General features: G+C 49.5%; 1 protein-coding gene across 1 annotated transcript in view; it reads right to left on the bottom strand.

Moving 5' to 3' along the window:
• Cdh23 (cadherin related 23) overlaps nt 1–13,683 on the bottom strand; it is a 386,250-nt gene that overhangs the window by 112,183 nt on the left and 260,384 nt on the right. Inside the window, exons 19-21 of the mRNA XM_076557194.1 lie at nt 13,231–13,347; nt 4,863–4,975; nt 3,584–3,691 (exon numbers count right to left, since the gene is read on the bottom strand). Coding sequence (XP_076413309.1) covers nt 3,584–3,691; nt 4,863–4,975; nt 13,231–13,347 — 338 coding nt within the window. The remainder of the gene's footprint in view (nt 1–3,583; nt 3,692–4,862; nt 4,976–13,230; nt 13,348–13,683) is intronic.

Below are 13,683 nucleotides of genomic sequence, written 5' to 3'. Positions count from 1 at the left end.
TGGGAGGAGAGCCCTAGGCCACCAACGGATTCTCCAGATGAGGAAGAGCCAGCCCAGCCACAGAGCCGGAGGCTGAGTGAGGGGGAGGCGAGTCTTACCAACCCAGCGGCTGAACACAGCCTCCGACAGCAAGTACTTGAGATCTATGGCTTAGCTCCGGTGTGCCTCACTGTGCCCCACAGCGACCCCCGATGAGGAGGAGACTGCAGTGGGAGGTGACTGCTGACAGTGGTGGCCACCAGGTCCTGGGGCTTCTGACATGGGGGTGGGGGTGGGGTGTGTGTGCTAGGGGGATGGCCCAGTGGGCAGAGCAGCTGCCGCTCAAGCCTGATGACCCAAGTTCAAACGCTCAGGTAAACCCACATGAACGTTGGAAGCAAAAGCACACGGTATGTGATGCCAGCTCTCTTAGGGCAAGATGGAGGCGGACACAGGAGACCCCTGGAGTCCCTTGGGCCAGAGAAGCCTGGGGAATACAGTGGTGAAAGACAGGAGGACCCTGACTCAAACAAAGTGAAAGGCACGGCCTGACGCCTGAGTGGTCCCCTGATGTCAATATGCACACCCACACCCACACACATCACCCACATACACAACACAGCATTTACATACAACCCCACAAGATCTGACCACCGCAACCTCAAGGGGAGACTCTTACTAGTGCCGTTTTCTAGGTAGTGGACACAGAGAGGGTCAGTAACTTGCCTAAGGTCACAGAGCTGACAACTGGTATCGCTGGAATTAGAACCCAGGTCCTTTGGTACCAGAGGCTGCCTCTTTATCCGCTAAGCTAGCGTCTTCCTTATAAGCAGGTAATTTGACAGATACGCCCGGGCTGTGGAACTTCTCAGAGGGAAACGTTTTGGAGGGGGGCGGGGGGCATAGTTAGCCTCTCTCGGAGGTGGCATCTTAAGTTGGGACAGAGAGGGGGAGCAGGTGTAGCAGAGGTCAGGAAGCAGCCTTGTGGGGGACTGATTGTGCCAGTGCTCAGGGAGGGGGAGGGGTGTGTGCAGGAAATGGAGAAGTCAATATGTGTGCATGTGTGAGTGTGTGCGCATGTGCACTCACACATGTGTGCGTGTGTGTATGCACATATGCAAATACATGTGTTAATATCTGTGCGTGCAGAAGCATGTGCATGCATATGTGTACCTGTGTTTTTGTTAGTGCACGTGTGTGCACACGTGTGTGCATGCATGTGGTGGGTGTGAGGAGGTAGGTCAAAGGCAGGCCAGTCCCAACGATGTCACCTCCTCCTTATGGCTACCTGGTTCCTTTGTTAATGACTCTCTCCTATAGCTACTTCCCTTGTGCCTAACCACAGCCCTACCTCGCCTGGGCTGCCAGGAGACCCAAGGCCCTGGGGCCTTCTTAAAGGAAGTACAGTGCTCTTACGGGTGTGCTTTAGGGGTAGGAAACTTAGAGAGTTTCTATGGTGAGTCCTCTCGAAATGACTCTTCGATGACCAACTTGATTAACGTATGAGCCACTTGGTTTCTCGTATCTACCTTGGCACTCATCATATACAATTGGGCCTCCTACCAAGTTCTGGAACATTCTTAATTCTAGAGAATCTAACCTAGAACTCATAATTCCATGTAATTAAATGTCTACAAATGCTGCATGTCCTCATTACAAAAGCCGCATATTACATTTGGTAGCTATTTAATACAACAAGTTTTTAATTCTGATTTTACTCTCTTCTTCCTGAGAAGCTTGGGGCTGCATCCCCATGCCTGCCTTGCTGTCTGGGAGCATAGTTCTATCTGTTCAGGGTAACCATGGATGGTCCTGTAGGCTATAGGAGTGTGTGTGTGTGTGTGTGTGTGTGTGTGTGTGTGTGTGTGTGTGTGTGTGATATTTATCTCGCTCTGTCACTCGTTGCCACATTCCCCTGAGACAGGGTTTTTCACTGAAGCTAGGGCTAGGCTGACGGCCAGCAAGCTCCCGCAATCCTGTGTCTGCCTGTCACCGTGCCGGGGTTATAGGCCTGTGGACATAAAGCCGCACCCAGCTTTTTTATGAGTACTGGGATCTGGACTTGGGTCCTCGTGCTGACAAAGCAGACACTGTCCGCACTGAGCCATCTCCCCAGCCTGACCCTGGCTTTCACACTGGATCAGACCGGAGCCAGTGGTGAGTCTGAGCAGAGGGTGGCACGGGCCTAGCCCAAAGCCCATGCTCCCCGGAAACTACCCTTAGCGCTACCTCTCTCCCGTGCCTCTCAGTTTCCTTCAGGAGGAATCTCCCAGAAACACAAGGACAGACAGGTGTTTAGAGGTGGGCATTCCGGCCGCAACTCTTGGGATTCCAAGTTGGGAACTCGGGGGAGATGGTTTTGAGCCAGCACCAGGGTGCCCACAAGGTGGCAGCAGAGAGTTCCAGAGGGACCCAGCGCCCCAGAGGTCTATCCAAGCACCCCAGCTAGAGGTTTCTAATTGCAGCCACAGCAGTCAGGCTTTGAAAACTGGTTCATTCTAGACCACCCACCCTGCCCTGCTGCTTGGGATTCTCTGGGGGGAGACATGATGCTCCAGCTGGAGGCCACTTAGATCTTGCTCACGTGGAAGCCCTAGGCAGGTGATGTTCCCATCCCACTTCCTCTTTGTCCTTCTCTCCAGTTTTCCATTCTCTCCATCTGGTCCAGACAGACCTTGTCACTTCAGGACCTAGCTAGTGAGGAGTGAGGACACTAAAGAGTGAGTCAGGGCCCCGGGGTACCTGGGTGTCGGTGGGGCAGGTTCTCAGAACCTGATAAAAAGGCTACTGACCCTGTCCCGGTCAGCCTGATTCTCCAGTTCTTCAGGATCTGGGCCTCTGCCAGGTATCCTGTGAGTCCACAGAGGGACAAAGGGCTGGGCTAGGTGGTTCCTAGGTCCTTACTGAAAAGCCACCAGGCTTGAGTTCAAGTCCCAGCACCATCTTTTACTAGCTCCTGGGACCTTGAGTCCTGCTGCCAGGGGAAGGTATCATGAAGATGAGGGAGAATTCATGAGGACCCCTTGGGGTGGTGTAGGGCAGGGCAGGTGTTCAATCAACTAAGAGCTGTCAGAGTTCACATCCAACACAGGACTGGCTGGGCAGCAGTTGGCTAGACATTTGGGGACCAGCCTTCCTAGATGAGGCTACATGGGATTCAAAGGTAGAGAGAAGAAAGGCTCACAAATGTGAATCTGAGAGCTGGGTAGAGCAAGTGGGACACAGGCCCTCCGGTCTTCAGCTGCTCCTGCAAAGCCAGGTTCCATTCTGGGGCCCAGTGACTCTGGCTGTGTTACCTTTCTCTGCTTTCTGTTACATGCTGAATGTAGTAGGCACACACAGGACATACAGGTGAATTCCTGGCATCCCCTGTCCAAGAACCCCTGGGGTGAGCTTCAACCCCCTGCTGGGGCACCCCTGGGAGCTGACATGGGCCAGAGCTAACCAGGCCAATGGCTGCAGCGACTCAGTGGTAAAGGACATGGCCTGGCGCTGGCTCAGAATGAAATACCAAGCCCAGGAGTCCCTGCGGCAGGCCAGAGGATCATGGTGGGAATGCATCCATCCCGGCAGGGTTCCCCGGCAGCGCTGTGACTCTACTTACCGTAGTCACGTCAGAGTCCGGGGGTGTCATCTCCACCAGGTTGATGTAGTAGGGAGCATCCTTCCAGGTAGGGTGGTTGTCATTGATGTCCAGGAGGGTGACATTCACCTGTGGGCCGCAAGGGGTGTTGTGGTTCGCTAAGGCCAACCAGGGCAAGGGCAGAGTCAGGGCGTTCAAAGGTTCTAACAGCTCTGCCATTCTGGGTGTTTCAAGGAGAGCCTAGATTGCCAGGGACAAAGTGAGGCTAGGTCCCTGCCGGAGGAGAAGGCTCAGGTCTGTCCCAGGATCGGGCAGAGAATGGATGGGGGTGTCTGGAATCCCTGATGTGACCAAGGCTTTTCTTACCCATCTGGTCTCAGTGAAGGTGACACCCAGTCGGGGATCTGAGGGAATCCCTCCAGCCTCCCAGTCTCAGCCACAGGCCAAGTGATTTCTCTGCTCCCCTACCCCCCAGGAAATCATTTACAGGACTGGGCTGTGATTCCTATTAGCAGGGATGGCCTCTACAGAGGTGCATGTGGCAGGGCTTGCTGTATCAGTTCCAGCCAGGCGATGCCGACCCCAACCCAGAGCCTCTGGCCTGGTGCAAATGGGTCAGCTTTCCAGAGTGGGTGAGGACCATGAGGCAGGGTCAAGAAAGGCTTCCAGGGCGAGCCCAAGGCGGGCACGAGGAAAGCGGAGGGATGTGGCTAGAGCAATGGATCCCCAGTGCCATCCTCCCTCTCCTAGGGGCCCTTGGTACCCCCACTGTCTCCATCACCCCTTTTGCCCCCAGGAGCTCACTTAGGCCCCCCCCCAAGTTTCTCCCTCTTCCTTGAGGCTCCTATGTGGTGAGGAGACCTTGATGGGCTTCTGGACCTTCCCCGAGGGCTAGTGGCAGGGAGATTCAGCATCATAGGCGTTTAGATGGGGTGATGGCCAGTCCCCAGGGGACACGGAAGGGCCCTGATTCCTGGGCTGGTAGGAATTGTGGTCTCTGCTTAGATGCCCTGGAGAGCAGGAGAGCATTCCGGGGGGCTCATGTCCTCTGCTCTTGCCCAGCTGGGCCTTTGGGACAGAGTGGAGGTATTATTCTATTGTGCCCTCCCGGGTGTCTTGGGTCGTGGTGGCAAGGCTTTTTTCATATGGCTGCTCTCTGCAGACGCCATCTCACAGTGTCTCAGCCTCTCCTAGTGCCTCAGCCTGGTTCAGGATATAGTGCGCAGAGGCCTGATGAAGCAACCTGAAGGTGAGCCGGGAGGAGGGCCCTGGTCAGCAGGGTAGGGAGGTAGGTACTCACTGTGGCAATGCCGGTTTTCTGGTTGTGGCCCACACCCCCATCCACAGCCCTCACAATGAGGATGTATTCCGATTTGGTCTCTCGGTCCAGCAGAGATGTGGTGGTGATTTCTCCTATTGGACAGAGAGGTAGATGAGTGACATGATGTGTGTGGGGGGGTGGGGTGAGGGGTGGGGGTCAGGGGAGGCAGGGAGAAGGGAGTAGACATAGAGATATACTTGCAAGCTGCAGTTGGCCACAGTCACGGCAGCGGTGGCCTCTGCAACTGCAGGGGGCCCACCTCTATGCTTGAGAGGGTAGAACACCTGTGTTTTAGAGGGGACCCAAGAGCTGGACAATAGTACCCCATAACGGGGTGGCTTTGCAGATGTGGGGCAGGGGCTGACAGAGTAGGAGGGCCATTGGGTCCCAGACCCATTCACAGAGCACCCGTGGTTTAGATTTGACATTGCATTCCCCCCCCCCCCCCCCGGCTTTATCAGCTCCTCTGGTTACTTCAGTCCCCTGTGCCTCAGTTTCCATACCTGCCCAGAAAGGAACTATGACAGGACAATTTTACAGCAGGGCCATCATGAGGGTCATTTAGTTAATGTCATGAAAACCTCAGAAGAGACCCAGGCTCTATCTAGGGATAATGTCACCGGGACCAACCAGTGGCAGGAGGGGGACACCCAGGCTGGAGTTCACACGTGTCTGAGCTTGTGGCTCAGGTGTGGGCATGCAAACCCATAGTGTGTGAGCCAACAGAGTTCTGAGTTAGCAGCCATGAAATACTTCCCCAGTTTCCCCATCAATGGTCTAATTATACCACCTGAATTTGTGTGTGTGTGTGTGTGTGTGTGTGTGTGTGTGCGCAAACAAGTTATTAACAGACACGTTCAAAATAAACTACAATTTTTGTCAGCTGATTTTGCCCTTTCTTTGGTTCTTAGGTATCACCGGCACACCAACGTCACCTTGGTAGTCTTTTTTTTTTTTTTAAGATTTATTTATTTATTATGTCTACAGTGTTCTGTCTGCACACACCCCTGCAGGCCAGAAGAGGGCACCAGATCTCACTACAGATGGTTGTGAGCCACCATGTGGTTGCTGGGAATTGAACTCTGGACCTTCAGAAGAACAAGCAGTGCTCTTAACCTCTGAGCCATCTCTCCAGCTCCTTGGTAGTCTTTTATTTATTTTTCTGGCGTGTATGCGTTTTCATGTTGTAGATGCCAGACGACAACTTTGAGTGCTGTATCTCTGGTGCCATCTGCCTCATTTTTAGGGGCAGGATTTCCCACTGGGACATGGGACTCACTGATTAGACGAGGCTGGGTGGCTAGTGATTCCCCAAGGATCCATTCGTCTCTGTCTCCCCAGCCCTGAGATGACAAGCACATGCCGCTGTGCCTGGTTTGTTTATGCAGGTTCTGGGAATTGAACTCAGGTCCCCACGTTGTGTGACAGGCACTTTACCAACTGAACATCTATCTCCCAGCATGCATGGTAATCATATACTAGTAAGTGTTTGACAAACAGCTCCCCAAAGAGAACAAAAGCCATTTATTGATTTCAGTGGTATAAATACTTCCCCCAGGGCCATTCCAAGCCACTAACTCCATGGCCTTGACCGTGGCATTCCCAGAGCAGCTGTGAGCCAGCAGATCTGAGCGCATCACTATGGCCAGGTCAGGCTCCAGACCACAGTGCTGCAGGGGATGGCATCTACTTTGAGAACAAAGACCCAGATTTGAGTTCTCTGAATAGCCTTCCTGGGATGAGTGTCCCTGGGGAGGAGCCCGAACCTCTTCTTTGAGCCTCAGTTTCTCATTTGTCAGAAGGAGTGCAGAATGCCTTCCAGGCAGAGATGTTGCAACAGGGCCAGCGAATGGCTCCAGTAGTAGGGTCCCTGCCCTGCAAGCATGATGACCCGAGTTCAATCCCCAGGACCCTTGTTAAAGCCTGGCATGGAGGCATATATTTATAGCCCCAAAGCTGTGGGGAAGGCAGAGACAGGAGGATCCCTGGAGCTCACTGGCCAGCCAGGGTGGCTGGATCAATGAGTCCCAGGTTCCCAGGTTCAGTGAGAGACCCTGTCTTAAAAGGAACCATAGGGGAAAACTACCACTGTTCAAAAACCAATCATTTCCTTCTGGTAGACCAGTGGTTCTCAGCCTTCCTAATGCTGCGATCCTTTAATTCAGTTCCCCATGTTGTGGTGCCCCTCCTCCCCCCACCCCTCGCAACCACAAAATTATTTTCGTTGCTCTTTCATAACTGTAATTTTGCTACTGCGAGGAATTGGAATGTAAATATCCGAGATGCAAGATATCGGATACCCGACCCCCAGGGTGAGAACTGCTGCAGTAGACTGAGTTTCCCAAGGCAGGCAGAGACTTAGGTGGTACCCATTGTTTTGTTCCTATGGTCTGAGCTGTGCGACCTGGGACACGCTACTTAACATCTCCATCATAAAACAAGGGCAGGGAGAGCTGGCTCCCCAAGGCCCCCTTCACACTGATACTTCCCTCCCTGACACTGTCACTTGTCCTGGGTTGAGCAGGGAGCCGGGGTTGGAGGACAAGGTAATGGAGGTGCCACAGCCGGAGACCACAGACCGGCTAGGGTCTGCCAGGGGAGCCATGCTCCTCACTGGGTGGTGTCAATGAATGAATTGGTAGGGTTAGGAAGAATTTAATTTGTAAAGGTTTTAAACATGAATTTATATTCATGATAGATGAACTTTCACATCTGGGAAATTAGATTCAATTAAGGCCTGGCTAATGCAACCAAGGATCTCAGAGGAACATGTTCCCACTTTTGGGTAGAGGACATGTTAAGACAGCAGAAAATGCTGGGGTCCTCACTGTACCCTAGGGTGGAGCTGGAGTCTCCAACCTGCAGCAGGATGTGGATGGCTGGCCGGACATAGTTCACATATGGCTTTATGGACCCCAAAAGTAAACATTTGAGCTCTGGGGTGAGCTGGTCAAACACTGAGAGACCTCAGTCAAATTTTTAGCTTGGCTCTTGCCTCAGTTTCTTTATCTGGGAAATGGGTGTGATGCTGGGAGGGAAATGAGCCAGTGCTGGGCACTTGGCTAATACATAGTGCTGAGATGCTCACTGCAGGTTCCAGATCCGCAGATTAAACTCTCCTTGGATCAAAACTACTCTAAAAATTACATCTGAATTGAGCAATGTAGAGACAATTTTTTTTTTCTTGTCATTATTCTTGGCACAATATACTGTCACAGTTTGCTTGTTTGTTTTGTGAGATGGAGGTCTCATGTGGCATGTGGCCAGGGTGGCCTGGAACTTGCTATGTAGCTAAGCATGACTTTGAACTTCTGATATTCCCATCTCCACCTCCTGAGTGCTAGATTCCAGGCCTGTGCCGCCACACCTAGAATGGAATCCATGGCTTTATGTATACTAGGCAAGCAGTCTACCAACTGAGGTAGCTTTAGCTCTGGGACAGGTGTGTGTGTGTGTGTGTGTGTGTGTGTGTACACGGGCATATGCAAATGCAGTCACGCATGCATGTCCCACAGCAAACTTGTGGAGAGAGTAACTTTGGGTGTCAGTCCTGACTTGACACCTTGTTGGAGACAAGGTCTCTTGTTTGTGGCTGTGTAGCCCAGGCTGGCTCGTCTGTAAGCTACATTCTCCTGTCTTTGCCTCCAATCTCAGAGCAGGAATGCTAAGCTTACAGACACACATTACTGCACCTGGCTTTATGTGGGTTCTGGGGAATGTGAACTTATGTTCTCACATTTTGTAGCCAGTGTTTTACCATGGTGACATCTCTCCAGCCTTCAGATGGCTTTTTACAAAGAATGTACATCCTATGTGATGTTCCTAGTGACTGAGAGATGACTGCAAGGTGCCGGGGGAGATGTATGGGTCATATGCAAACCCTGTGCCATTCTCCCTAAGGGGTAGCAACACTTTGCTGTCATTGGGATTCATGGAGCCGGCCCTGGGCAGTTCTGAGGTGTGACTGTTGCTTCTAGAAATGTGGCTTGCCAAGGAGGATGATCAAAGTGTCAGAGGAAGGCCCAAGGTGGAAGGAGAGACTCATGGGAGCCTGGGCCTCCTGTCCTCATCCTTGTATACAGCAATACCAGCCATCTGCTCCCAGAGTTTTGAGAGTAAGGGCACAAAGGAGCTGTAAGGACAACCTTGATCCAGGAGTCATGGGCAACAGGAAGGTCCTGCTGGACCGCTGACCACCTGTGGCAGGGATGGCAAGATCTCCGGAGTTCTTGCCCCCATGTTCAGGGTAACCTGTTGCTGAGTGGTGACTACTAGGCAGGACTCCATTCCCCGAGGTTTCTAGCAGTGAGGTAGCCCCTGCCTGCTGTGGCCAAGGTATATGAGGGTGACTGAGTCTCCGTTAGGGCCTGGCCTGTCAGATCCACCATTGCTGTGGATATTGTTCTATATAAATAAAACACTGGTGGCCAGTGACGAGGCAGGAAGTAGGTGGGACAAGGAGAGAGGAGAATTCTGGGAAGCGGAAGGCTGGGGGGAGAGACACTGCAGCCACCGCCAGGAGAAGCAGCATGTAGAGACTCTGGTAAGCCACCAGCCACGTGGCAAGGTATAGATTTATAGAAATGGGTTAATTTAAGATAAAAGAACAGTTAGCAAGAAGCCTGCCACGGCCATACAGTTTATAAGTGATATAAGCGTCTGAGTGATTATTTTATAAGTGGATTGTGGGACTGCGGGGCTTGGGGAACCTGGAGAGAAGACTTCCAGCTACAAATGGCGCCCAACGGCTCGAGCTTCCACCTTAAACCTGAGAATATTTAATAACCAATTCTAAACAGAGCCAAAACCAGGTTCCTGCTTCTTGTCTCATATGAGCAGCTAGACGGCGCAAAACGCGGGTTTGAACACTGGCGGGTTCCTGGCGTGTGCGTCTGACCGGCAGTATGGCGGGAATGAGGCATCTGCCAGCGGCACATTAAGCTGTGTGGTAGATTTAGTCTTTACTATTATTAAAAAAAAAAAAAAAAAAAGAGGTTTCTGGGCTACACGCTGCTTTGATGAAAGCTTAGACCCACTATTTCTGAGACTTGATGACTCCCAGAGCTGGCTGAAAATGTACCACTGCCATGTTGGGCAGCTAAAGTGGGTGGAGCCAGCAGCCACAATGCTATTTCAGTCTTAGAATGGTACAGTTTAAAGCAATAGGCTCAAGGCTCAAGGTAATATAAAAAATAAGCCACGTAACGATGGCTACCACACAGAGAATCTGGATTATGTTGTCTTTGATATTTGTAACTGAAGAAAAACATTTGATTACAAAAGCTGTTGAGTTATGCCAAAATGTATATTTTAAAGGTACCTTGACTTCAAAATTTGGATTTAAGGATATGTTGCTTTGGAAAAGAGGTTCTGCTTTTGTTTCCACAGAAAGCCAGAGGCTATGGATTTGTTCCAGATTAAGATACATCAGGTTTCAACAGCCAAGACCCCCTGAAAAGTCTCCGATGACACCATGGCCCAGATGATCCAGCATCCAGAGCGGTTTCAAGGCAACTGGTTCAAACAATACAGCCTCACGGACTACCCCATAGGTCTAAAATTTTCTTTGCATCCCCATAAGATACAGCGCCCCCCTCCAGCAGGAAGTAGTAAGAGATGCTACGCCCAAATTCCCAAATATACCAAGCTGGCTTTAGAGGTGGAATTGGCTCACTCCCCCTCTAAACCCAGACATATTGCTTTAAAAAAAAAAATGGTTAGGCAATTCTTGTGTCCCAAATCAGAAGAGCCCTCTGGTGTGGGACAGAGAAAACCAATATTTTTATTTAAAACAGATTGATTATAAATGTGATCTCTTTCTAAAAAAGAAAAGGGGATATGATATGGATATATAGGATATGGAGATGATAAGATAAAAGGGTAGATTAATGAACCTACTTTTAAAGAACAACTTGTTTAAAATGTTTTACATTGGTATAGATTTTAGTTTATGTTTAAAATGTTTTACATTGGTATGGATTTTAGTTTATTGATACAAACTTGAAGTTAATATTGTTATACTGTGTATATATATATTTCTATTCTTGTTTGAGGTATTATGTTTATGTAACTCATTTAAAATTGTAATGGATAATTAAAAAATAGATTAATAATTAGTCATCTATGATAATCATATCTGTAGCCATGTTAGTTAAGTTTTCTAGGTATACATAGATATATTTCAGATAGATAGGTAATCTTCAAACACTTCATAGACCTAGAGAATATGGCATTTAAATAACTTAAAATTCTGTTGATGTGAGACACAATTGCTCCTGGCTGCACCAATTGATCCCGAGAGAATGTTGGGCTTCTAAGACATTTCCATTTGGAAGTTTGTCTTTTTGGCACAAAATGGCCTACTGGGCAAAGAACTGCCCTTGCCTTGATGGCTGACAGTACAAATGCAATGCTGTCCTTTCTGGACAAGCGGGACACAAGGAAAGTGACCACTGTACTCTGCCAAGACAGGGTAAGATGGTCTCTCAAAATTCCTGCTTCTGAAAATGGTCTGTCAGATATTCTAGGCCTGTAGCCAATCTGAATGCACCAACAATGCTGAGAAACATTAGGTGACTGTCCAGGCTGCCAGCTGTCTTGGTCTATTTTTGCAAGATTCCCGAAAGTTGCTTGCATGCATCTACCATTTCTCAGGTACCATTATGTTCCTTCTCAGGTCTTTGATGTGGTTGAAAACTAGATAGTTGTAATTTCCTCAGTTATGATAAAAGATAAGTTAGATATAAAACCTTAAACTCACAAATATAAGATAGATAGGACATCTTCTTTAATATTGTAACTATAATTCTTGCTCGATAATTGTTTTGTTATATGTAATTTTACCATGTTAAAGTTAAAACCTTCCTTTTTAAAAAAAAGAAGAAGGGGCTGGAGAGATGGCTCAGAGGTTAAGAGCACCGACTGCTCTTCCAGAGGTCCTGAGTTCAATTCCCAGCAACTACATGGTGGCTCACAACCATCTGTAATGAGATCTGGCGCCCTCTTCTGTATACATAATAAATAAATAAATCTTAAAAAAAAAAAAAAAAAAAAAAAAAAGAAGAAAGGGGAAGTGCTGTGGATATTGTTCTATATAAATAAAACACTGGTGGCCAGTGACGAGGCAGGAAGTAGGTGGGACAAGGAGAGAGGAGAATTCTGGGAAGCGGAAGGCTGGGGGGAGAGACACTGCAGCCACCGCCAGGAGAAGCAGCATGTAGAGACTCTGGTAAGCCACCAGCCACGTGGCAAGGTATAGATTTATAGAAATGGGTTAATTTAAGATAAAAGAACAGTTAGCAAGAAGCCTGCCACGGCCATACAGTTTATAAGTGATATAAGCGTCTGAGTGATTATTTTATAAGTGGATTGTGGGACTGCGGGGCTTGGGGAACCTGGAGAGAAGACTTCCAGCTACACACCATGTATAATATCTCTTGTATGTTTTCTCCTTTTTCAGAGAACTTGGAGCCACAACATGGAAGGGACCTGGGTTTAGAACTGTCACATGAAAGGCCATTCACCGAATATCTGCCCACACTGCTGTGTGTTCCTACTGTTCCGAGTCACTGGGAGTCTGGGATAAACGTGTTGGCACCCAGAGTTCCCTTAAACTTACGGAAATGGGCCCCTAGAAGCAAGTGACTTGCATGCCCATGCAGCTGACCTGGACCCCAAGAGGACCATACTTTATTCTTCCTACATTCTAGCGCTGAGTTCGGCACCTTCCAAATGAGCATGAGGGGCCCCAAAGTTCTTCCAGGGCATGGCTGAACAGCCCGGGGTCTTGTACTTTTTTACCTACCCCCCCCCCCCAGCAGCTTCAAGGAGGAGAGAACGTTAGAGCTGTACAAAGCATCTTAGAAAGAGTTACACAGGATAAACAAGGAGCTACAGATGGGACTCCCAGGTGAATATACAAAAGAAAGAAATGGTAGCGATTTTGTTCTGTGCTTCCTACAGGCTGATTTTAGGTGTGTTCATTACACTCACCATCTAGTGCACACAACAGCTCAAAGACAACGTTGGAGTGTATAAAGAGGAACACAGATTTAAAACCCAAGTGGGCAGCCAAGAGAAAGGATATTTGGGGGTAGCACATGTCCCTGAAGAGTGGTGTATGTCAGCTATTCAGAAAACAAACAGTTTTAAACACTCTTTACCCTTGCAAGGCAAGGTTTGGTGGACATGTTTGTGGTGGGATTGCTTCAGGTAAGATGAGTACTTAACCCTGAAGTGAATATTTCAGAGGTAAAAATCAAAGCCAGTTTGCTCTTAACAGCATGGGAGAAGACACACAGCCCCTGACTGGCCCAGGAGGAACAGAGCAGCAGGTCTGGGGGCTCACCAGAGCGGGCATTGATGCGGAACTGCGAGGACCCCTCCAATGAGTAGATGATGGATTCCTGCCCATACTCCCGAGAGCGGTCCAGGTCCGTGGCATTTAGGAACAGCACTGTGGCTCCTTTAGGAAGACAATGAGGTAGGAGGTTGCTCTTTTGACCCCCCAGTCCCTGGAGTCAGAAACTGGACCCTCTAGTGGCCAAGCCTCAAGGAATTAGAGAGCGTGATAGATGGGGTGCCCCAGGGCTGAGTGGACTCAGGTCTCCACAGAAATGAGACTAGGCCTGGGATATGGTCCTTTTCTCCCCCAGACACCTGGTCCAGCCTCCAGCAGCTCAAACTGCTTCCTGACCTTGCCTGGCTGTCCTGTGGATCAAAATCGCCAAGATCTACCAGCTCTCAAAGAAACAAAGCACCCAATTAAATTATTCTACATTTTACTACATCCAATTTGGGT

This window comes from Peromyscus maniculatus, chromosome 21, assembly GCF_049852395.1.
Source record: "Peromyscus maniculatus bairdii isolate BWxNUB_F1_BW_parent chromosome 21, HU_Pman_BW_mat_3.1, whole genome shotgun sequence".
NCBI lineage: Eukaryota > Metazoa > Chordata > Mammalia > Rodentia > Cricetidae > Peromyscus > Peromyscus maniculatus.
This window is presented reverse-complemented; position numbering and strand designations above follow the sequence as displayed.